The 25,703-nt window shown below is 53.8% G+C and overlaps 1 protein-coding gene across 1 annotated transcript in view; it reads right to left on the bottom strand.

Moving 5' to 3' along the window:
- The window catches only part of RASA3 (RAS p21 protein activator 3), a gene marked incomplete at both ends in the record, with an annotated part of 88,300 nt that overhangs the window by 37,842 nt on the left and 24,755 nt on the right, over nt 1-25,703 (bottom strand). The window contains 2 exons of the mRNA XM_079722075.1: nt 2,596-2,699; nt 14,083-14,200. Coding sequence (XP_079578201.1) covers nt 2,596-2,699; nt 14,083-14,200 — 222 coding nt within the window. The remainder of the gene's footprint in view (nt 1-2,595; nt 2,700-14,082; nt 14,201-25,703) is intronic.

Below are 25,703 nucleotides of genomic sequence, written 5' to 3'. Positions count from 1 at the left end.
ATGTTTATGGCAGCTTTATTCACAATCACTAAAAGCAGGACACGACCCCACCTCCGTCGAATGACGAGTGGAAAACGGTGGCACTTCCCTGCAGTGGGCGCAGTGTGCAAATTATACCTTGATAACCCCAGCTTATAAACAAAAGGATCAAGGTCTCACTTCACACACCCCCACCCTTTAATACAGAAACTGCAGGAAGCCCCTGCCAGCGGGGCTGGAGGGACAAAGCGGGGAGATGGTGGGATGCGCAGGCCCACAGCCGGAGTCGGGCAGAGGGGGAGGCCTGGCTCCAGGCCCCCAGAGCCCCACCAGCCCACGCCCCGCACTGGAAGTGGGGTTGGTGGCCCTGACCCAGCACTGCCTCAACCACACCCACACTGCATCTCCACACCCTCCCTGAGACAAACCCCACCCCTGGACTCGGTCCGCGGGGGGGCCCACGCGCTGCTGCACCCAGAGAACCTGGTGCGGTGCCATCAGATCACATGGCAGACGTGAGAAGCCGGTGACACTATGCTCGTTTCCGTGACACAAATTTATACCCTAGAACTTAGTTTCTCATCCTGGTAACAACATAATTGCTAGTCATAACTTCAAATTATCCCTGGAGATCCAGACAGCCTCTTATTTTTACGGCTGTGAGAACAATGTTGAAAACATCTAAATCTGGTTGCACCCTGACACATCCCAATTTTAAAGCCACCAGGAATTGCTCAACCATGGTTTTGCTGGTTCTCTTTAAAAATAGCGGGTGCCTTAAACAGAATGATCGATAAACATCTTACTTGATTTTTATAAGGGGAAATAACCCCAAAACCAACTAGATCAGGTTCTCTGATTAAAATGTGCAAAGATATTTTAAAATTTCTTTTTCCTTAGGATTACCACTCAAAAAAGCTCCCATGTACCTCCAAGGATTAGTCAAATTCCTCTTCATTCTGGTATAACCTGAGCCAGCTACCCTGCCAGCGCTGCATCTCCCTGTGGGTCTCACCGGTCGCCCAGGTGAGCTCCATCAGGTAACATGTAAGCTTCCAACCCACCACTCTGGCCCTCTCCTTTCCTTCTTGAACAAACCTGGGTGCATCCAGCAAGCGCTAGACCGAGACACCCCCGGGCCCTGCTCCGAGAGCCCCAGGCCACAGGAAGTACGGTCCAGTGGACACAAAAGAAATGCTCCCACAGGCGACGGTGAGAACAACGCACACCAAGGAGCAGCCTCCAGCTGACCTGGGTCTCGGGCCGACAGCGGCAGCCACGTGGGCATCGGAGAAGGGCCTGAGGTGGGCGTCAGGCCGCGAGGCACCGGGAGAGGGGCCGGGAGGGCCAGAGCCTATGTCTGGGCTGGAGGAGGAATCCCCAGAGCGTGGTGCCAAGCTAAGGTTCGGGCGCCGTCCTGAGAGCGAAGGGAGCAGGCCTGCAGGACGAGCAGCATGGAAGTGCCCCCGCAAACACGATCCCTTCTCGCTTCAGAGTTAAAGGTCTGCCGAGAGGCCCTATCACAGCTCCCTCTTAAATGAAGTCAAGGGTGAATTATCTGAGCTGCTGTGTCATCTAGGCCGTGTACTTCCTGAACAAACTCTGGTGATTTCTACGTAAAACACAGCAGTTTCCAAGCATGCTATTTGTTGGAAATGCAGACTCTGGGCCCTGCCCCAGACCCAGTAACCAGCATCTGCATTTTGACGAGTGTGGGAAGCTCTGATCCATGTGCTGGAAACACTGCCAGATGCTTCTTCAAAGGACCTCAGCTCCAGAGCTGCCTTCAGACTTTTTTTTGAGGGCTGCTGGCCTGGGCGCAAACACTCCTGACCAGTCACTTGTGGACAGTGAGTGGAGCTGGTCAGACGCCCCAGGAGCGGGCGGGAGGCTGCGGTGTCAGGGGCCCCACAGATTCAACTGCTCTGTCCAGGAGCGAAGCACCGAGACGCCTCCTGCCAGGAGCAGCCAGGCCAGCGACGAGCAGCTGGGGTCCCATGGCCACAACTGAGCCCACATTGGGCAGCTCGGGTCTAATTCTGGTGCCACGGGGAACTGATAGGGTTTTCCTGGGACAGAGGTGCACCCCCCAAACGGGCGGCTCTGGGCTGCCCCACATTCAAGGTGGGCCCCGCTCTCTCCAGGACGCTGGTGCCTCTGGGGCCCTCAATACCTCTGAGACCCCCAGTACCTCTGACAGCATCCCAGTGTCTCTGAGAGCCCCTAATACTTTTGAGTGCACCCCCAATACCTCGAGGGCACCCCAATACCATCCCAGTCCTCCATACACGGGTGCTGGGTTCGGGGATGGGCAAGGCCTGGGGTGGTGGGATGGTTGGAGAAGGCTCCGGGAGTCATTTGGGGGGACGCCACTCTCGCCTTGAAGGATGGTTTGCCTTTGCCGCGTGTCCCCGTGTCCCCGCGTGAGCTCGTGGTGTGTCGCCCCAGAACACAGTGACAGGGCAGCTCCGGGACGGCCAGCAAGGGCAGGCGAGATGCTGGCATGGCTCACCAGCTCAGACGGGGTGCCCGGGAGATGCCCCAATTCTGTGAGAATAAGCCCCGTTCAGAAGAGGCGGAGAAAATGAAGAAAACACCTGGTCGGTCGGTACCTACCTATGATTGAATCTCTCCGGAAAACGTCTCTATCGAAAATGTAAAAGGACAGGTGACGGAAACTCCGCGGAATCTCGCAGTAGAAGTCCTCTCCGTAGAAGGGGCTGGACACAGACAGAAGGGGCACCGTTAGATTCTACGAGGCCGCGTCCCCTGCCCTGGGGGTCAGTCCTGGGGGGTCAGTCCTGGAGGGTCAGTCCTGGGGGAGGATCAGTCCTGTGGGGAATCAGTCCTGAGGAGGGAATCCATCCTGGGGGGCGATCAGTCCTGAGGGGGGGTCAGTCCTGGGGGAGGATCAGTCCTGTGGGGTCAGTCCTGGGGGGTCAGTCCTGGGGGAGGATCAGTCCTGGGGGAGGATCAGTCCTGTGGGGTCAGTCCTGGGGGAGGATCAGTCCTGTGGGGTCAGTCCTGGGGGGTCAGTCCTGGGGGAGGATCAGTCCTGGGGGAGGATCAGTCCTGTGGGGAATCAGTCCTGAGGAGGGAATCCATCCTGGGGGGTGATCAGTCCTGAGGGGGGGTCAGTCCTGGGGGAGGATCAGTCCTGAGGAGGGAATCCATCCTGGGGGGCAATCAGTCCTGGGGGGGTCAGTCCTGGGAGAGGATCAGTCCTGTGGGGCCAGTCCTGGGGGGATCAGTCCTGGGGGGTCAGTCCTGGGGGAGGATCAGTCCTGTGGGGAACCAGTCCTGAGGGGGGGATCCGTCCTGGGGGGATCAGTCCTGGGGGGGGGCCAGTCCTGGGGGGATCCGTCCTGGGTGGAGGATCAGTCCTGGGGGGGGCCGGCTTCCAAGCGCCTGCCTCAGGCATGCACCTGTGACCTCACATGGGGGACATGAAATTGGGAGCTGGTGGTCCCGGCGGGCCGAGGGAGGTTGGGGGTGGGGGGAGGCGAGGGCAGGTGACAGACATGGAAGGACCTGTGCGCAGGAGCTGCATCAGAGCCTCCGCTCGGGAGGAGGACGAGCCCACCTGTGGTGCTGCTGTCAGAAGCACCTCACAGGTTTCGCTTGTTTTACTGACCAGCTCAGGTCCAGAGCAGGAAGGGGGACCACGCTAGCCTGAGGTCCAGGTGTGCAAGGAAGCCAGCTGCTCTCCCTCCGCCATGTCCTGGGGGCCAGAGCCCCAAAGGCACGTCCCCCAGGAGTCAGAGCTGCGGCCGAGGCCTCGCGATAAGGCGCACGCGTACGGCAGGTGTTTCCAGGGCTGCCCCCGAGACGGCCACACATGCGAGTCCTGACTCCAGTGCCCCTGCCCACGGCCTGGCCCCCATCCCGGCTTTATCTTGGGGGACTGTCCCCACTCTCAGCTGCAAATCAGGATCACCTGGAGAGGTTTCTAGAAAACACACTGCCCAGGCCCTACTCAGAGGACCCTCTTCAGGGGTGGGTCACAGGGTAGCACCTTCAGTCCCACACCTGCCACCTCCTGACACAGAGCCGTGACGCCAGCCGGTTACACGTGGGGGACACAAATCTCACCCCAAGCCCTGGAGGCACAGGAGCCCCGGGACAGGGCGGTCCTGCACCCGGAATGCACTCCCCTCAGTGAGGACATGCAGAAACTGAACTGCTTGTAGGAATGTAAAATGGGGCCATCACTTTTCCAAAACGGTAAACCCGGAGTAACCATTATAGCCCAACAGCCCACCCCCAGGGGTATGTCCGGGAGCAATGAAAACACATCCACACCAAAACTGGTACGTGCAAGGTTACAGCAGAAACAACCCAAGCATCCATCAACAGAGGACGGACGCACCGAACGGGGCCCCTGACCCGCGGGCACCTTCAGCTCTGACGCTGATGCTCAACGAGAGAAGCCAACACAAGAGGCCACACAGGGTGCTGCTCCCTCTACGTGAAATGACCAGAACAAGCTCATCTGCGGAGACAAAGTGGATTCCTGGTTGCCAGGGGCTGGGGAGCAGGTAAAGGGAATGGGTTTCTCTTTAGGGAGATGGAAATGTTCTAAAATTGGTTGTGGTGATGGCCACACAACTCTGAATATAATAAAAACCACAGAACTGCACATTTTAAATGGGTAAATTATACGGTATGTGAATTATATCTCAATGAAGCTATTTTTCAAAAACAAAAAATTTTAAAAATACATAAAGATGTCAGCAAGTGAATAACAGAATTAACATTCTAGGCTATATCATGCTTAAGTTTTTTTTTTCTCTAAAGTTATACGGATATAGAATAAAAATAAAGACACATGTTTTTAAATAAACGTGGGGTTACATTATTCAACCTGATATACAGTCAGCTTGTTCCTTTAGCATGAGGCCATGGACCACTTCCCAAGTAAGTAAAGGCCAAACAGCACCTGAGGTCTGAGTGACCACAACTGCAGGACTCACACCTTCCAACACGCAGACAGCAAGTCCTCCCCCACGTCCACCACCAGGAGTGTCCCTAGCCCTGGTGTCCTCAGGACAGTCCCCGAGGTGGCCTACTTGGTGGGAGGGTGTCCTCCATCCTGGGCTCTGGGACCACGGACCTTCCAGGAAGGTCTCCATCAATGTTTACAAACTCTGCTAAGCTGGTGACCAAAACTACTGCTTTCATTTGAAAAGTTTACATTATTGGTGAGGCTGAATATCTGTCAAGTGTGTCTGAAGCACTTCTTGTTTCGTTTTGTGTTGAAATGTCTTTGGCTCATTTTCTGTCAAATGACCATCTTTTCACATTCTTTTCAAGTTCAGGATACTAATCCACTGAGAACTTTTAAATTTATGTTGCAAAGTAAAAGGCAAGTACCTGACGCCCAGCATACAAGGAGAATGTTTGTCGTCCACGAACAGGGACAGGCAGGCGACCCGGCTGTCCCCACCAGAAGCCCAGGGGGTCTCTGCACAAAGGCCTCCTCAGCCCAATCATGGCATCTCTCAGGTCGGCGCTGGCATCAGCAGGGCCCACAGGGGCATGAGGGAGCAAGGCAGACGTCCTGGGGGTGGGACAGGCGCCCCCTGGTGCCCGCACGCAGCCAGGCCACCCCCTTCTTGGTCGACGGGAAAGCCTGCAGTGTTTCTTCAAGGGGGCAGAGTTGGAAGCATATTTCCGAAAGAAAAGGAAGCTGTGGATGGTGGGGAGCGGGGTGAGATCCCCCCACATGCCTGCAACCCAGACTCTCCTTTCTGGGGGACTCAGAGGGGCTGCAAAACCCTGGCTCCCCCAGCTGGCGCCTTTGCCTGGGCATCTCTGCGCACAGCTCAGCAGCAACAGAGGCAGGGTTCATGCCCTGCACGGTTGCAGGCTTGTCCAGATAAAGGGAAAATGCCACGCGAAGGACTGGACGGCCTTAACTACCACTATCTGACAAGGGGATTAAAACGTGGCCTCTGGCCTCTGAGGCCGGCCAGAGCACTTTCCTCGCTAATTACAAGGAGAAGTTTAAATGCAGTTTCACAGAATTGGGAAAAGAGAAAAAGCCTCCAACAGGGGAAGCTGTTGGCCTCCTGCTCCGTGAGCCCAGATGTGCAGCCGAGAGGTCCCGGCAGGGCACCCCCCGCAGGACCGCAGAGTCCTTCCCCGGCCCCCACAGAGCCCGGCTGGTACTGCCCTGCCCCCGCCGGGGCCAGACGCGAGGTTCTCCCCGGTTTCGTGCTGTGTGCTGTGTCCTATGTTGCAAACGCCAGCATCCGTTTCCCAGCATCTGGTGGGGGGGGAGTGCGGGAGCCACGGGGACAGAGGGGAGCCTCCCCGCAAGCCCCGGATGCACCACAGGGCAGCCCTGGCGGAGTCCAGGTGCCCAGAAGCGGGGACCCGGGGCCCACACCGAGGCCCAGAGAGAGCTGGAAGCCAGGCAGGCAGGGCCCGTTCTCCGAAAAGGGTGCTGGCCGGCTCTGAACAGCTCTGCGTTCGGCTAATAAATGTGCAGGTGGTTAAACCATTCACTAAAACCTGGATTAAAATTCATGAAACCAAATACTGTATTCAGACGTCCACAGAAGAGTCGGGAAGGGAGGGGACTCGTGCAGCCTGCACCCCGCACGGGCTGGTGCTCGCGGGACCCCAGCACTGGGAGGGCCTGCACCCCAGGCGCGAACCGCCCATGGCTCCCAGAAGCAGGAGAAACCCTGTCTGGTTCCTCTCTCACTTCCTCCAAATGGCGATTTTAAAGCAGCGAGGCCCTCGGCACCTGAGAGCTTGTCTCTGAGGCTTCTAATAAGCTACTGCATCTCACTGGGAGGCCGGGTGCTCAGCATCTGCTGCTGAAGCCTCCCCCTAAGTCGTGGGTGACGGCCTGAACACAGGGAGGGGCGGCTCCCGGGACAGAAAGCCGCTCCGTCCACGCGAAGGACGGATGGAGAAACGAGGGCCTGCCCCCCCAGCTTCATGCAGATGTGAACGGAGGGATGCAGCTGACCCTCCCGGGGAAGGAGCCTTGGAGGTCAGATCACAGTTTTCCTCCAAATGCTGGGGAAGAAGCACCCTGCCTGGACCCCACCTGGGCCAGTCTTGGCCCGCAGGACAAGGCTGGATCACAGGGCACAAGGGCACCCAGGGCGCCCGCCTACAGGGCCAGCAACACGCTCTTCCAGAAGCACAGGACCCCAGCCGATGTCTGTGCCAGAGCCCGGCCCTCATGGGTGACCTGCAGCCCACGGTGGATGGCCACGTGGCCTTGGCGGGTTCCTCACTTCTTCCAGACTCAGTTTCCCCATCTGCTCACATGGGGTGCACCCCACATGGGACTCCCACGTGCAGCCCCTACCCTCCCCCCACCCCCAGAAATCACGTGTCCTCACCAACAACTCACACCCGGACTGTCCTTTTAAGGCCTGGCCACGCTTCTTAAGGTAACTGAAGCCCCCGGACTCCAGAACCTTCAGAAAGGCCTCAAGGGAAGGAGGGTGTCAGGGTGAAGCCTGGGGGCGTGAGAGGGCCGGCAGCCTGGGGAGCTTTTGGGGACCCCAGAGGAACCCATTAACCACAGCATCCCGACACCCAAACTGCCCAGCCCACAGCTCCACGGGGACTGACTGTCTACTCAGGGAGGGTGGACAGGGCAGGCCCATGGTCTCTCCCTGCAGGGTGGTCTCTCCCTGCAGGGTCCCAGCCTTACGTGGGCCTGGGCATGGCGGTCAGCTGGGCATCTGGGAAGCCCCGTGAGAAGCCCCATATCCTGAGATTCAGGGGCTCAGTGAGGACTGGAGCCCGATGTCAGGGGGATGCTCCGAGCTAAAGGCCCACCCTGGACCAGACATCTCCCCAGGACCGGGGGGAAGGGTCCCCGCCTGGAGCTCCCCAGGACCGGGGGTGGTGGAAGGGTCCCCGCCTGGAGCTCCCCAGGACCGGGGGTGGTGGAAGGGTGGTGTGGAACGTCTGGGCCTGAGACCTGCATTTATGTCAAAAAGACTTATTTTTTAAGCTTTAACTTGAGAAATTAGAGAGAAAAGAAACATAAGGACAGATGATGCTATTTGTACAGTCTCATAATCTCAAAGTTGGTGTTTTCTAGTCAACAACTTGGTTTTCATTAAGAACATCTGAGAAAATGACGTCTTTCTTCCCAAACCACAGGCTCCCTCTTGTGCTGTCACACCCTAACCCCAAACAACTTCTCCCTCCCGGAGACAAAGACCCGAAGACCGCGGAGGCCACCACACAAAGCTCTATTTTCTGAGCAATTTGCATCTCTCGGAGGAACAGAGAGACCCTCTCAAGCCACTGACCCACATGCTCCTTTCTGATTCCAACCCGGAAGTCCGCGCCCACCCGCGGGGGAACAGCCTTTCATTCCGGAAAATTCTTGGCGACAATGACGGGATTAGAGATTCTGTAATGACACCCAAATAGATAAGCGTGGTGATGAGCTAGCTCCTTCCTCACTGTGCTCTAGAAAGCGGTTATTTTACTAACTTCTAATGTTATGTAAAAAAAAAAAACCAAAACCTACCAACAAAAGAACAAAAGTACTGCCCATAATCCCACTACCCAGAAAAAATAACCACATTGGCATTTAAGTCCTCACATACCAGACCATTTTTAGAGCTATGCCAGTTTTTTAAACAAAAAGGAATATTACTGTGAACACAACTTTCTAACTTGCCTTTATCGCTTGACAGACACAACCAAACTCTGCGAGAGGCAAGGAGGCACAGTCGCGGGGTCGGGGCCCTCCGGTCCAGAGGCCCTCAGGGGCGGGAGGGAGGGGCTTCTGGGCTGGATATGGGGGGGGGGGCGGTCCAGGCAGGAGGCTCAGCACAGCCTCAACAGAGTTGCCCTTGGGGAAAGTGAGGGTCCGAGTAGGAGCCCCATCCTGCCTGTCGTGGGGAGAGGCGGGCAATGTCCTCCTCAAAATAATCACTTACATGGACAAAAGGAAAAACTGGCACTTCATGGGATACGCCTGCAAACGACTGGACCAACCCAGCTCCTAAGAGTTCTTATTTTTAACTGTAGCACGAACGTGCTCCTTTTACTGGATAGGACGGTGGTTTTCTCCACAGGCAGCCTTCAGCTCTGCTTTGCCCTCCCGGGGACCCCAGGATGCCCTCCGCAGATGCACTGTGGCCCCAGGCAGGCAGCTAACCCGCCCAGACCCTGACAACCCAGTTTCATAGAGCCTTTCCGTTTAAATAAATGGTAAAGAAATGATGACTTGCCATTTAAATGATTAAAAATTATAGCTGTGCAAAGTTAAACGTGAACACCGTCCACTTGCACCATCAGGAAGATACTGTTCTCAGGACAGAACTTTCCCCGAATCACCGTCCTGGAGGAGGGGCGGGGCCGGAACAGCCTCCTTCTCCCCGAGGTGTCCGACCCAGGGGTCTCCCCAGTAAATCTGCAACAGCAGTCCCCTATCAGTGCCCACTGTCCCACGCCAGATACACAGGAAAGGAAGGCAGGGATGGTGACACCTGCTCATGGGTGAGCGGCGTTCTGCAGACCCAGGGCGTGGGGACACCCACAGAGCCAGGCCGCAGCCCGATTCCCGGACCCCCTTCCCCTGGAGAAAGGAGGGAAGGGGGTGTGTGTCCTCCCTGTCGCCCTCAAGCTCCATCTGCACTCCAGCCTGAGGGAGCACAGACCACGCTGGGTGGCACTGATCCTCTGCGGCCACCGAGGCCCCTCTGACTACGAGCCCCAGAAGGGGCACCAGGTCCTGCCGGCTCTCTCAGGTCCAGAGATCAGACGTAGGCTCTTTGTTTCCTACAGCAACTTTGCCAAACAAATGATCAACCCTCACAGGCGATGCTGAGCCTGGAGGACGATCCGGGAGTTAGGGCCATAACACAGCAAGGCGTGCAGCTGCCCTGTGCGGGCAACACTGAACCCTGACGGCTGCTGGTGCCGGTGGCCTGTCCAGGGCGCAATGCCCTCCTTGCCACCCAGGCATGCCCCCTTCCCTCCACCCTCACAGCTGCCATCTGGGTCTGGGTCTTGTGCTGCTGGGCTCTGCCCCCCAGAGTCAGCCCCTCAAGAACTGAGCTGCATTAAGACACCACCCCCTGTGACCTCCACCCGAGGTCTCCGGCCTTAGGAATCCCCACAGGACATATGCAGACGTCCCTCCACCTTCTGTGTCTCTAAACCTCTCTCACACTGTCCATTCCTTTGTCTCTGGGGTAGATTTCTTTTTTTTTTTTTTTTTAAGATTTTTTTGATGTGGACCATTTTAAAAATCTTTATTGAATTTGTTACAGTATTGCTTCTGTTTTATCTTTTGGTTTTATGGCCACGAGGCATGTGGGATCTTAACTCCCTGACCAGGGATTGAACCTGCACCTCCTGCATTGGAAGGCAAAGTCCTAACCACTGGACCACCAGGGAAGTCCCTCTGGGGTATATTTCAAATGTACCTTCCACCTTACCAATTTTCCTTTCAGCTATGTCTAATCAACTATTTAATTCATTCACTGAGTTTTTCATCTAAATTCTTGTGATCTGCGTTTTTAGAAATTCTGTTTCATTCTTTTTCAAATTGGTGCAGGCGTTCTTCATCGTTCCGTATCCTGCTCATGTTTTCAATCTTGTCTCATTACTTTTAAGTTCATTAAACTTTGTTAGCTGACATTCTGCAAACACTGCAGGCCTGATTCTGCTGTCTGTTGTTTCTCTTGGAAAATGCACATGACGCTTTATTTCTGTGTTCTTTGTGCATTTTCTCCTCTGAGCTCAAGCTCCCTGAAACGTTTTACTGGAGAATCCTGAGACCTAGATTGAAGGAGAGGAGTGGATTTGCTTTCGACTGCCCTGTCATTGCCTCAGCAGGCGTTACAAACTACTAACCCAAGACTGCATTAATATACGTGCGTGGGTTGTGGTTTTTGAACCACAGATGTGGTGTGGATTCAGGCTACACACTCACAAGAGCCAGCTTGTGATTTCAAGTACTCAGCACCAAGTGGAGGCACAATTTTCCTTGCGAACTTCTTTTATGGAGCAGGTTATTTGCTTTTGCCCTTACACTGTAGAGTCAAGGTCTGGGGCTACCAGCTTGCCCCTCACCAGTATAAATAGGGGTTTTGCCTCAAAACTAAATGGTCACATACACCCATATTTTTAAATCATTTTTAAAATTAAAGTATAGTTAATTTACAATGTGTATTAGTTTCAGGTGTACAGCAAAGTGATCCAGGAATATATATTCAGAATATATATATATATATATGTTCTTTTTCAGATTCTTTTCCATTATAGGTTCTTGCAAGATGTTGAATATAGTTCCCTGTGCTATACAGTAGGTCTTTGCTGTTTATCTATTTTATATATAGTATTGTGTATGGTTAATCCCAAACTCCTAATTTATCCCTCTCCCCTTCCCCGCTATGCCCTTTGGTAACCATGTTTGTTTTCTATGTCTGAGTCTGTTTCTGTTTTGTAAATAAGTTCATTTGTATCATTTTTTTAGATTCCACATATAAGTGATATCATATATTTGTCTTTCTCTGTCTGACTTACTTCATTTAGTATGATAATCCCTAGGTCCACCCGTGTTGCTGCAAATGGCATCATTTCATCTTTTTTATGGCTAAGTAATATTCCATTATATATATATATGTACCACATCTTCTTTATCCATTCATCTGGTGATGGACATCTAGGTTGCTTCCATGTCTTGGCTATTGTCAATAGTGCTGCTATGAGCATTGGGGCGCATGCACCTTTACGAATTATGGTTTTCTCTGGATATACACCCAGGAATGGGACTACTGGATCATATAGTAGCTCTGTTTTTAGTTTTTAAAGAAAGCTCCATACTGTTCTCCATAGTGGCTGCACCAATTTACATTCCCACCAACTACGTAGGAGGGTTCCATTTTCTCCACACCCTCTACAGCATTTATTATTTGTAGACTTTTTAATGATGGCCATTCTGACCTGTGTAAGGTGGTACCTCATTACAGTGAGGTTTTGATTTGCATTTCTCTAATAATTAGCGATGTTGAACATCTTTTCATGTGTTTGTTGGCCATTTGTACATCTTCTTTGGAGAAATGTCTATTTAGGTTTTCTGCCCATTTTTTAATTGGGTTGTTTGATTTTTTTGTTATTAAGTATGAGCCGTTTGTATATTTTGGAAATTAATCCTTTGTCAGTAGTATCATTTATAAATACTTTCCCCCATTCCATAGGTTGTCTTTTCACTTTGTTTATGGTTTCCTTTGCTGTGCAAAGCTTTTAAGTTTAATTAGGTCCCATTTGTTTCTTGTCTCATTTTTTTTAACCTCTTGGAATTATTTTGTGTAGGTTTGTCTCTTTATTTACTGTCCGCTTTAACTTTCTGCTTACAGCACTCCCTGACTTATCTGGCATATTAGATAAGCACTCAATAAATATTAATTGAGCTAATGCATAAATTAACCTTTCAAAAACTAAGCTTATTAAAACTGTCTGAGGAAAGCAGGAATGGTCTGTGAAGGGTTAGACGCTCTGATGAGCTGGGAGAATCACCTCGGCATACTCACTAGAGTTAACTGGCTTCTGGTGACAGTGTCTGGGGGCTGCCCCTGATTCTGGCTGTATCACAGGTAGCTGACTTCCCAGAAGAGACAATATTACTACACCACTATTTTTATTTGGCTCTCAGCCTCCCTTTTCTGCTCCAAAAGCACATTTTCTTGTGCCATCAAAACCAGAAACTATGATTTCTATTTCTAAACTTGTAAGAAATATTTTCAGGAATGGTCCCTATTTCTAGGCCTCAACTAAAGCAGAGGTTCCCAAATTCCCTTCCCAGAGACCCTCACCCAGCAGGTCTGCGGGGAGCCCAGCTCTGCAGACACAGACGCTGGTTCTCCAGGTTTACAACCCTCTAACGTGGACTCTTCTCCTGGGGAGCTCACGGAAATAGCCCTGAGGGCGACGGTAGCACCTTCAACATCAGCACCAAAGCCACACGCGACTCCTGACAAACTCCTCAGTCTTCTCCTTCTCCTTCAACAAATTACTTCAGAGAATCCAGAGGGTGCATTCAAATAACACAGGGCCTCAGGAGCAGCCCTGCCGGTCTGGGTGACAACGGGGCAGACGGAGAAGGGAAGTGTCTCCATGTTTGTGGGGCAGGAGATCTTAACAGTTTCTAAAAGTTAAATTCATTAAGTCATCAGAATGTGCTGTTTGTTCCCACTTAGAAGCATCAATATGCAAGGATATAATTCATCTGCTAAAAATGTTCTCAAGCCCAAGATAGCTCTTTGGATGGGCCCATACAACCCACAGTTCTAAGCCCGAGGGTGGGCCCACTGTCAGCACGGGCTCCCGAACCACTTACTCTGGTTGGGACTCCACCTGGCTTTACTGTGCTTCCCCCAGACTCACGCCACCGTCCCCGCCCGCCTGCCAGGGCGGCAGAGGGCCCCTCCACCTACCCACTCCCTCTCCCGGAGACGTGCTGTGACCACAGGTGCCACCACTTCCTACCCCAGGGCGGGGTCCGGGGCCAGCAGGCCAGGAGCTGGTGGGAAATGCAAATCACCGCCCTACCACACCCGCCTGGGGTGACACCCGGGCTTTAACAGGCTCTCCGAACGGTTCCTACACAAGCTGGGGTTGAGGGGCACGGACGTGCTTCTTAGGCTGCAAACCTCTCAGTCTTGAGGCTTAAATGCTGCCCTCTCTCACCTGACCCCTCTATTGCTCAAATCTAGCAACAATGCTTTCTAGGTCTCTGATCTCTGTGAACAGTTACCTCCACCCCCGTCTTGAGCCTCTTTAGAAAAAGGAAGATGGTCAAAGCAAGCTTCCCGAATATTTATGCTCTGAAATCCTTGATCTGTACTCTTCTGTTGCACTATATACTGCCCAGCTCACCTGGACTTAGAAAGTCCTCGTCCACCTCTCAGCCGACAAAGAAGTCTATGTGTTCTGTCCCTCCCGCTCTGCCCCGGTCATTACGGGCATTTAGGGACCACGAGTCCGTAGCTGCCCCGGGAGCCCGTTCCTCTCTCAGGCCGAGAGAGAGGATAAGGATCGAGTGAGGAAACCGTCCACACAGAAGCAACTGTCAGCATCAAATAAAGCGGCAGCAGACATTACCAGAGTGATTTCTCCACGATTTGGGTCCTGAAAACCTCCTCCTGGTCTAGGTTCACGGTGCAGTAACAATCTCGCATCTTGTTTGGCCCCGGGTAAGTGGGAAGATTTTTGGCTTCACCTAAAAAGCAAACGTAAATCTATCATCAGTTTAGCATGGAATTATTTAGTCTCCTTGTTAACCACAGACACCTTTCCCAATGATGGATTTATCTCACAGCAAGGCACCTGCCCACTTCTGTATGTTCATTAGCTCTCCATGAGGTCTCGGTTTTCTTGCCACCAAAGTGTTGATGAGAAAACCATCTGTTCTGTTACAGTGCAAGGTAACATATACATTAACCTCTAAAGCAATGGATTCCTATAAAAGTAGTGATCCATTGGCCTAGGAATTAAGGATTGTATCGTTTTACCCACATTAGTCCCTTTAATATTTTTCATGTTTAAATGATGGTAAGATACATAGAAATTAAAATGTATCCTCTCATGCACCTTCACACATACAGCTCAGCAGCACCGCAGTGAACTCTATTCACACTGTTGCACAATCAATCTACGGAACTCCTTCACCTCGTAAAGCTGAAACTGCACCCGCTAAACAACGAGCCCCGCTTCCCCGCCACCCCCAGCCCCTGCCGCCCACCTTCTGCCCAGGGACCTCACAGAAGTGGAACCACACACTGCCTGTCCTTCTGGGTCTGGCTTGTGTCACTGAGCGCAACGTCCTCAAGGCTCATCCACATCACAGCCCGAGACAGGATTCGCTTCTTTGCCAAGGCTAACGTTTTGCTTATCTATTCATGCCCCGGGTCCCTTTTTATTTTGAATTTAATTTGATAGTACTAGGTCAAAGTTGGGGCAATAATTAAGGAGAAGGACTCTTTTTTTACTGATGAGTAAGCTACGAACTCCAGCTGTGTAGAAGCCGGTGAGGAGAAGCCTGGGGTGGGGGGACCAGCCACGGGCCATGCCTCCCTGACATACGCTGGAGAAAAGGCAGGAGCTGCCCACGGCCCCATGGAATCTTGGACGCCATGTCGCCTTTGATCTTGGGTCTCACCGAAGACCATTAGCGAAGCCGCAGCTGCTGGACCCTCTGCCAGAAGCTGGGAGTGAGCTTGGGCTGCAAGTCCAAGCAGCCCCTTTGCTTGTGGACTGACTGGGAGCAGAGGGGCCTGCAACCAGGGGGGAGAAGCCCCTCCCTGGAAGGACCCCCCCCCCCCCGGCTGGGCGTGTGCAGGCCCCAGACCCAGGGCCAGGAAGGGGGCCGGGGCTGAGCACCCAGCCCCCACCAACCCAGCCCAGGCACGGCCGACACCTGTTAGTACCACCCAGGGCCGCACTACCTCTTCTGGTGAAAACTGAAGGAAAAGCAACAACAACAGAAAGCAAACCAAAACCTCAGGGCTCAGCACCCAGAGGAGCCACGCCCACACCCCACAAACACACTTGACGCCGCTCTCCGGGAAACACGCAGTTGGCAACTTCCTGCTGTGACCTCCCAAGGGTGGAGGTGAGCTTGACCGGTGCGGAGTCTTTCTCTCAAACTTCTGATTAACCTTTTTGCTCGGGACAGAGGAGAGCAGCAATGAACAGAAGTGGCTCAGTAACTGGGTGGATGTTTTCTGGGCCAATAAATCGAGTGTTTTGAGGCTTCCTAGCAGCCCCAGCTGCACTCTGCACAGGCGGATCTGCCGCACACGCGGCCGGGACACCAGGCCTCTCCTCTGGGCCTCGGCTTCCCCAACCGTAAAAGCAAGACAGCACACGTCTCCCAGCCTCCTCTAACTCAAAAGGTTCTAGGAATTTTTCTTTTGGGAATCATCAGGGAATCGTCAGGGACTCTCAGATGGTGAAGAAAAAGAAATAACAAATGAATGTTTTCCTAGGGGTGCGATTATCCTCACAGAAGGCTCCGGGAAGCGCCAGTCCACAAAGAGTCAGGCACAGACCCACAGACCATCTGAGAAGAGGCGCGTGATCCCTGCCCGGCTTCGAGCCCGCTGTTAAGTGTCCAAAGACAGACTTTCCGATGGCTCCTGGCAGACGTGAGCAGTCACGTGTGCACACACAGGTGCATGCAGGGGGCGTGACGACCCACATCCGAAGGGGCCCAGTGGCTTCCCGCCCGCTTTCCAAACTGATTTACATTCACAAATCTTCCCCCTCAAACAGCCCGGCTCTGCTGACTTTCCAGCTGACACCTCTAGAATGTGACCCTATTTCCTGCTGGAACTTTTGGGGCAACAAATGAGATATTTAGCTGCAAGTTCCTGTGTTTCTTAAAAGTAGAAAAAACCCTTTTCTTTGAAAGTCTTATTGGAGATGGCCATTGGTGGAAAATACAGAACTGGGATTTTTCTTCTGTTTATTCCCGGAAGAACCTCAGAACACAAGCAGCGGCAGCTGACACTTCTCTTCAAGGACAGAAGAGCCGGACGCGCCTGCCCCGAGCAATCGGGTTAACAGCTGCGAGATGCCGAACTACCTTGTGCGGCTGTGAACGTGGCCTGGCTCCCCGCCTCCCACCCCGGGCCCTGCCCACCCCCACCGGTTACAGAAACATCCCGGTTGCTATGACGACGGCAGCACCAGAGCACCGGCAGGCAGAGCCGCGCCAACATTAACGAGCGGTTCAGGCCAGGAAGGTTGGGAGCGGGCCGGCACCCGGTCCTGGCCGCGTGGTCTGCCCAGGGTCCTCCAGCTGGGGACCCCACCGTGGCCCAGGGGGCCGGGCGGGGCATGTCCCAGCCACACTCAGAGCAGATGACGTCTCTTCCAGGCGTGTTACTTGTGCCAAAGGCCGGAGGCCGCTCCCCTCCCTGGATGCAGATTAGGGGCCTTTGGTCTCCCTCAAAGGAGAAGAGAGCCGTGACCCTTTTCCCAGTGTGTGGAGACATTTACCTAAGAAGGTAAAGCCATGCCTCGTATACATTTGTTGAATGACTGGATGGATAAACGCCCGCAAGGAAAAAGGAAAGTAAGCTCTGGTTTCAGTCTACGAGCCAAGTCACATTTTCAGACGCCTCCCTCCTGTTACCCACGTCTCAAAAGCGCACACTGTTCACCCACCAGAACTGTCTGCTGGTGAATTTGATAGAGACAGCAAATTGGCGCCCAGTACCATCTCTGAACCCTGAATTTACTAACAGAAGTAAAAGGGAGCACTTAAAAATCGGTAATGAAACAGCACTGAAACAGCAAACCTGTTTCTGATTACAGGCGTCACACTCAGGGTGATCACAGCCAGAGAGCCCCAGACCCACAGGCAGCTGGGTCTCCAACCTGACCCGGTGGAGGGAAGAGCCAGGTGTGGATGTCCACGCCTCCCGCAGGGTTGTGGGCAGTCTTCGTGGCACCGCTAGGTTCTGCCCTGACGAGAAAGCCTACTGCCCTTGCGGGGCAACAATGCTGTCTGCACCCCAAGACGGTGTTGGAGGTCTAACCAGCCTGGGCACCGCATGTCAGCCAGCTCACCTCCAAGGGGCTCTGTCTTGTCTGCTGCCCTCGAGAAGAGTGTCCTCAGCCACCCCAAGAGAGACTCCCAGCCGTGAGCCGGGGGCTCAAGTCTGCCACATCCATGGAGTGTTGGAACTTCGCTCTTTCCTGCTCAGTGTGTTGGTTTTCACCTCAACTACAGGCCAACCTCTGCAAATGACACCTAAACAGGTACTAGAGACCAGTGCACTAGTCCTGTAAAAGCGACCCTCCCCGGCCCAGGGCCTCTGTGCACAGAGGCAGGACACATGGAGGAATTACAACCCCCGGTGCTCCCGTCTTTACATGGGCTTTCTGCTCATTCTAAACACCTAACGGGTCTACAAATTCTGGCAGCCAACAACAGCTCATTATACCTACATAAAAGCCTATTGGCCTCAAAAGATCAGTTTCATGATTGAAACATTCTATTTCCATGAATATATTTTTGACTGCCTTGCTATTTTACTTTAGCACTTGATATTAAATAGAACAAAAGTCCATAAAACCTGATGACATTGGATTTTATAATCAAGTTACCAACAGCCTCCTCTACTGCATGCTGACTTACAAGTCAGGAGAGCTCCAGGCTGAGCTGCCGGACCCGCAGGGCTCGGCTGATGTCTGCGCCCGGGCAGGGGCATGACCAGGACACAGGAGGATTTACTAACATGCATCGCAGGTTTCCTCCAATTTCCAAAAAGAATAGGCGACAACATGAAAGACAAGTTTAAAATAAGGCTGTTAGGGCTTCCCTGGTGGCGCAGTGGTTGAGAGTCCGCCTGCCGATGCAGGGGACACAGGTTCGTGCCCCGATCCGGGAAGATCCCACATGCCGCGGAGCCGCTGGGCCCGTGAGCCATGGCCGCTGAGCCTGCGCTCCGCAACGGGAGAGGCCACAACAGTGAGAGGCCCGCGTACCGCAAAAAAAAAAAAAAAAAAAAAGGCTGTTAAAATGGAAATTAAACGTTTAACATATGGTAAGAGGGAGGAAAGTTCCAACCCCACGGTGAGTGGTTCCGAGTTTCCTGGAAGCTAAGGAACAAATGGAAGTATGGCAGAACACACACTTCTCACAATTTACCTAAAAATGAAACACACCAGGGGCTTCCCTGGTGGCGCAGTGGTTGAGAGTCCGCCTGCCGATGCAGGGGACACGGGTTCGAGCCCTGGTCTGGGAGGATCCCACATGCCGCGGAGCAACTGGGCCCGTGAGCCACAATTACTGAGCCTGCATGTCTGGAGCCTGTGCTCCGCAACAGGAGGCCACGATAGTGAGAGGCCCGCGCACCGCGATGAAGAGTGGCCCCCACTTGCCACAACTAGAGAAAGCCCTCGCACAGAAACGAAGACCAAACACAGCCCAAAAGAAAGAAAGAAAAGAAAAGAAAGAAAGAAAGGAAGAAAGAAAGACACCAGCTCTCCAGGAGGAAACGCCATGAAAAAAGGGACAGGCGTGTCTTCCGAGAAAATTTTACAAAAGATGCAGAAACATGCTCATGGGTTGCTTCTTTTCTGTCCTCAGCAGGTGGGGACTCGAATGACGACCTGTGAGAATCGCTTGGCACAGGAGGGGACGCTGACGGGGGCCGAGGACGCTGGGCGGCCAGGAGTCCCAGGAAGAGCCCGGTGAGGCCCCATTCCGCACACAGACACGACAGGGTCACCCCTCAGGCCCGGGGACTGCGGGTTGGAGGGACCCCGGGGGAGCCTCTGGTCACCCCCTCCTCGCTGTGGACCCCACGGCCACGCCTGGTCTCGTTTTCAGCACCCCAGCAGCGCCGGGCAGATGATGAGCGTCCCTGAAATGTTTGTCCCGGGGATTAAAGGAGAAAGTCTGTGATGAAATGACCACACACGGCAGCTTCTGAAGACACTCGCCAGAGACACGACGTGGGGACAGTCATAGCTCCTATTCTGCTCCTCCGAGGGGGACTCCTGCGTCCCTCCCTTTGGTCTGGGCTGGCCTCAGGGCCCTGACTGACCAGCAGTGACTGCCCAGCTTCCTGGGAGATGTCAGAGCCATGTGCCTCCACCCTGGCCACTGGACACCCTCTGAGCCCTGAGCCACAGGCCAGGCCCCGGAGGCCACCGCTGTGGGGACAATGCAGCTGCCTGGACAACCCGGGCCAGTCTAACTTCCCAGCGCCCCACACGGGTGACGGACGCATCTCATGCCTGCGGGGCAGCCCGCCCACCAGCTGCCCACCATGGCTCCATCCAGGCCTCACGTCCAGCCCAAATCCCTGGCCCCAACGTTGTGAGATGTGATAGCACAGCTGTCAGACGCTCACGGGGGTCTAGGCAAAGCAGCTCTTCACCGGGCCCCTCCCTGCACACGGTGAGGGCTTAAAGGTGGACTAACCCGGCAGCGGAGAGCCCAGGAGACACCCTGGAGAGATCCCGTCCCTCCAGGTGAGGAGACCCTGCCCTGCGCCCCTGCTGCCTTCTGACTCTGACTCAAAGTACCTCCGACTCTAATGAGAATAATAATGAAGTGCGGCAGCCGTGCAGCCGGGGGACACCCGGGCTCCGGCAGCACCACCGACAGCTGGGCGAGTGCGGCGGGGGGCTGGACCGCACAGCAATGACCAAGGGCCTTCCGGGCTGGGAGCTGACCCTCAGGTCTCAGCTGGGGGCTGGCGGTGAAGGCAATGCTCTCCCTACACGGTGATTTTTCAATTCTGAATTAGTTGACGCCATTTAAAACTGGTGATTTCACATTTTTCTAATCCAGGACTCCCACGCTATTAGAAAACTCAGAAGATCCAGTGGTGCTGGGCCACGTCCCCGTTTTAACAGTCCCTGGCCGGGTTGGGCAGCCCCTCCCAGGGGCACCTGTCCGCCCTCCTCATGTGCCGTGACTGTCAGATTCTATCTTGTCGCCGCCCAAAAGACTTGTGGAGAGAAGTACCGACAAGAGCCCCCAGCTACACATGGGTCTCCTCCCGCCTGAGGCCTCCACCCGCCCCTGGAAGCTTCCGTCTCTCCCCATGGCCCAAGCACCGGTCACCTTGAGGGACGGGAATTTCTGGCTGGATGGACGGCCCTGCAGGGCTTGTGGGGGTCCTCTGGGGCACAGATCTGTGGGACCCCTGCAATCATAAAATGCAGGGCTGGCACCACCTGCCGGGCTGCTCGGCCCGGTGCCCCGACACCCGTGGGAGCCCCCCAGCTTCTGAGCCGGCGGAAAATGCCGGGGCTGCAGGGGGCGGGTGGGTGTCTCCTCCACCCTGGGCTGTCCCCCCGCCCTCAGTGCTCCTTCATGCAGAGCCCGGCAGACGCCCTAAGGCAAGGGGGCGCGGAGCACCCTACGCACTTCTCTGCTTGAACTGAGAAGGCCTTAGAATCTAAAGAAAAGTGCAGTTTAGGCTCCTGGACAAGAAAGAACGCCTGTGGCACGAGGAACAGCAGGTGGACGATCATCCGCTTCTCCACGTCCAGACGGACTTTGTGGACAACAGCACAGTCCCAGAATTATCTAGATCCTCCATCTGAATTGAATTCAACCTATTCAGCACCTAAAAACACACAAAATATTAGCTAATTTTGCTTTTACTTAGAGGCTGCTCTTTTCCCATCGGGAAAAAAAAGCAAGTGCTATTCTCTTGTGCTTTTCCAATTAAGCTAGAAATGAAAATAGTGTTCTTGGACAATAACTCAATCCCGAAATAAAAGCTGTAAAATTAAGTCCAGGGAAAGAGAAACCACTCGTTTCCTTTCATTTCAGAATGCTGTGGTGAATGGGTATTTCTGATTTCTTGGAACCTGAACATTTGTGCCTCTGTTGAGGACATACTTTTTCACCTAATGCTGCATTTCGAAGGGCTGCAAAGGCCAGAAAAGAGCAAGCGGCACTTACTCTGCCACCCTAACCCTGGGGACACACCTGAGGGGCCTCGGGGACGGTGGAAACGGGGCAGCAGGCGCCCCAGCAGGCACTTGGGGGCACAGCCCCCCCTCCAGGGCTCCCTCTGGGGGCAGGACGTATGTGCTCCGTGACATACACGCTCACTCAATCAACAGCTCGGTCAAAGGCCCCACGACTGAGACACAGCATCTGACACATGTGCCGGTAGCCACTGCCCCGTGTGCCGGGTACCCCGAGCAGCTGTGCCTCTGCTCTCGCCCCCGGCCTGAGACCAGCCTCGGGACCCTCCCCACCCGAGCTCCGGGCACCCGCGCCTCGCCCGGGCGGGAATTCCCTCCCATCTCTCCTCTCGGCTGTGAGCCCCTCGAGAACAGAAGCAGAGTCTAAAGAAGCCGGGGTCCTCCCGAGAACCGCTGTGGACACATTTGAATACACGTGTAAACTGCACATCTCCCGATTGATTTTCACACGAGAAGACGTGGGTTAGCTGGTTACTAAGATCAATGCAGAAGCTTCTGGAAAACAAAGTAGGGAAAACACCTAAGAAATAAACAGGGATCAAGAACATCATTGGGGGCTTCCCTGGTGGCGCAGTAGTTGAGAATCTGCCTGCCAATGAAGGGGACACAGGTTCGAGACCTGGTCTGGGAAGATCCCACATGCCACGGGGCAACTGGGCCCGTGAGCCACAACTACTGAGCCTGCGTGTCTGGAGCCTGTGCTCCGCAATGAGAGAGGCCGTGACAGTGAGAGGCCCGCACACCGCGATGAAGAGTGGCCCCCACTCACCGCAGCTAGAGAAAGCCCTAGCACAGAAACGAAGACCCAACACAGCCAAAAATAAATAAATAAAAATAAATAAATTAAAAAAAAAAAAAAAAAAAAAAAAAGAACATCATTGTGTGTGACATCACGATGACTTAAACAGCAGCTGAAGCCTGTGGGAGCTTCACCCCCAGTCCAGACCCCCTCCCCCCCCGCTCGGCTGCACGGCCCCCCCATCCGCTGCTCCTCTGTGCTCTGCCTTTACGAACTGCACAGGAATTTCTAGCAGGTTCCCAGTAAAGGGTGAGGTGAGAATTTCAAGGTAGCTGAGAGGGTGAAGGAGAAAAAGGAAACAGAGATGGCAGGGCCATTGCTAGATTTTTCTTTTTAATGAAACAAACTAAGGTGAGGATATCATGGAAACTTCGAGAAGAGTGAGGACCCCTGGATACGAGCTCCGCAAGGGCAGGGAGGCCACCCCTAGGGTCCCTGCACATGTGGGCAGCGATCCGGAGGTGCCCGTGAGCACAGACGACACAGAACAGAACACAGCCCTTGGGACTTTTCCGCGCTACGAGACCCAGACGTGAGGGGTGAGGAAGGGACCCAGAGGAGAGCCAGGAAAGGTGGGGACACCAAGGCTGACGCGTGGCAGTGGGCATGGCCAGACAGCCATGCCCGCAGCCGGCCGTTGGCTGCGACAGCCATCCTGCATGTGCCTGGCATGTACGGGTGTGTACGTGCATGTTTCGATCTTTGTTTTTTAACAGATTTATCGCAATAGGATCGGTGGACCATGAAGTTCACCCACTTAAAGTGCACAATTCAATGCTTTTAGCACATTCACAGGGTTGTGCAACTATCACCCCTCACACCCCACACCCAACTCCCAGGCCCTGGCAACTTCGTTCCGCCCAAGGGTCCTCATGGTTTGACCAAGTGTCAGTTCGGGGTTCAAGCTGCCTTCCCCTCAAGCCTGCAGGGCCCCGTCCCAGCTGTGGGAGCAGCTCAAGCGCACTGAATGGTCCGCATTTCAGTCCCATCCTCAGCCTCCTTTACAGGCTGCAACGTGCGGAGTCCTGCTCCTGCTGGAGATTCGGGGTAAACAGGAGCCAGCACGGCCCCCAGGCAGCAGCGCCCACCAGGCCGCGTGAGCGCCGAGCGCGTAAGGACCGGGCAGAACCCCCTCTGCTGGGGGAGGGGTCTTCTCTGCCTCCCACTGAGTGACAGGTCCCTTCCCGGGACCGAGAAGGCAGCAGCAACAAGCGCCCAGAATCAGACTTTCCGGCCGAAGGGCGGTTTGTACTTTTCACACCCACGCAGCGCGCTGCCAAACAGCCCTCGTCCGGAGCAGCGATTCACGAGCCACCACCGCGTTTGAAAACGCTCTTCCCAGATCCCTGCTAGAACTGAGTCGTCGAAATCATGCATCTTTGCCAGTCTGAGAGGTAAAAATGCTGTGTGTGCTTTGCCCTCCGTTTGTTAAGAAGGGCTCTTTTTTTTTGAAGGACCTGATTCCATTCCATTTATTCGGGAGTTGAAGCTACTCCCAGCCTCTCCTGTCCCTCTTCTCTGTCCTCCGAAGGACGAGGGCCCCCAAACCAGCCCTGACAAGGGTTAGCACCCCCAGCTCTGACGGAGGCTGTGAAAGCAGGGGTTAGGGAGCTGAGACCTCCTTGGCTGTCAAATTCTGATTTTCCAGCTGTGTCTAGATCCACCCTCCTGACTAGCCCTACAATATCCTGTGGCGCACGGACTGGAGGGGCTGAGACCCCCGCACGGCCCGACGCGGCAGGGGGTCCGCCCGCCCTCCAGCGGGTCCCCTGGTGAAGGCCAAGGACCCTCACCTCGGGTTAAGGGCTACCTGGCACCGCTACAGTCCAGGTTTCTGGATTCTGACAGGAAAACATTCCTCATAGCTTGCATTAGTGTTATTTTGAATTCAAGGAGGAAAGACAATCTGGAAAATATGAATTTGGGGAAAGTCGCCAAGTGCAGTGCAGCCATGAGCCCCGCTGGTCTCAATGAGCAAAGGAAGACGCCTGGCCTCCAAAGACCCCCACTCCATTGGCAGAGGAAAGATCTAGGTTCATTTTTCAGAAACAATCCACATACGACCCCACCCTGTATATTTTGGTACTATTTCTGCTTTTCTTTTTCCCACACCTTTCTCTGAAAGAGTCCTGTCTTGAACTTGAGGAAGAAAACACAAAGCGGTGCAGCCACGGTGGGAAGAAAAACTTAAACACAGAGTCACCAACCAGCCCAGCAATTCCACTGGGAAGAAGTGAAAACAGGTGCTGAAACAAATACTTGGAGACTTCCCTGGTGGTGCAGTGGTTAAGAATCCGCCTGCCAACGCAGGGGACACGGGTTCGAGCCCTGGTTCGGGAAGATCCCACATGCCGCAGAGCAACTAAGCCCGTGCGCCGCGGCTACCGAGCCTGTGCTCTAGAGCCCGTGAACCACAACTACTGAGCCCACGAGCCACAACTACTGAAGCCCACATGCTTAGAGCCCGTGCTCCAAAACAAGAGAAGCCACCGCAATGAGAAGCCCGCTCACCGCAACTAGAGACAGCCTGTGCACAGCAACGAAGACCCAACGCAGCCAAAAATAAATAAATTTATTTTTTAAAAAGCAAAACAACACACATGTACGTGAATGTTCACAACAACTCTGCTCATGCTGATAACACACGGTGCGTCCTCCGTGTTGCCAGGGGGTCGGGATGAGACGTGTCCTTAGAGGCGACTCAAAAACTCTAGAACTAGAGCCCGTAGTGGCACAACATGTAAACGTACTAAATGCCCCTGAACTGTACACTTAGGAATGGCTAGACTGCTGAATTCTATGTGATGTGCATTTTACCACATTTCAAGCAAAACCAAGAAAAGCTGGTTACGGGTGTGGACAGGGCGGGCGTGGTTCAGTGTGACCATGTGTCACTCACGGCCACGCACCTCCCCAGACCCTTTTCTGGAGAGAGAAAGGGCGGGAATAAATAAATACCTCTTTTGGAGTGTACATTTGATGTTGTTGTTTGTCATTTGTACCTTTTTGTTGGGGTACAACGCACACTAGGTAAACAGAGCTCCACGAGTTTCCCTACGTGCACGGCCGGGTAAGATGGGGAACATTTCCGGCGCTGAGCACATCCTCAGGCCCCTCCCCATCCAGAGCCTGGCCCTCTCAGAATTCCACAGCATCATCCGTTTTGCCCACTCTGTATCTCATAAAAATGGAGCCAAATCCACTAACCCGTTAGGGGTTGCAAAATGGTAATAGTCTTTGATTCTGGTTTATAAGCTGAAGTAATTTTATAAGAGAGTGCACCCCTCTTCTGCCGTTTACTGACCCACTGCTGAGGTCCACACACCAAGGGTAAACACTCAGTAATTGCCTCTTATTTACCAAGTTTTCAAAGAATGAATTAGCTCCCTGTTGCCCTCAGAATGTGGATAATTTGAGTTTTTTGTAATTTTTTTGCAACTATTGTTTTTTATTGAGA

Source organism: Hyperoodon ampullatus (assembly GCF_949752795.1).
Source record: "Hyperoodon ampullatus genome assembly, chromosome: 16".
Taxonomy (NCBI): domain Eukaryota; kingdom Metazoa; phylum Chordata; class Mammalia; order Artiodactyla; family Ziphiidae; genus Hyperoodon; species Hyperoodon ampullatus.
The sequence above is the reverse complement of the archived record's forward strand: the minus strand, read 5'-3'. Positions and strand labels throughout refer to the sequence as shown.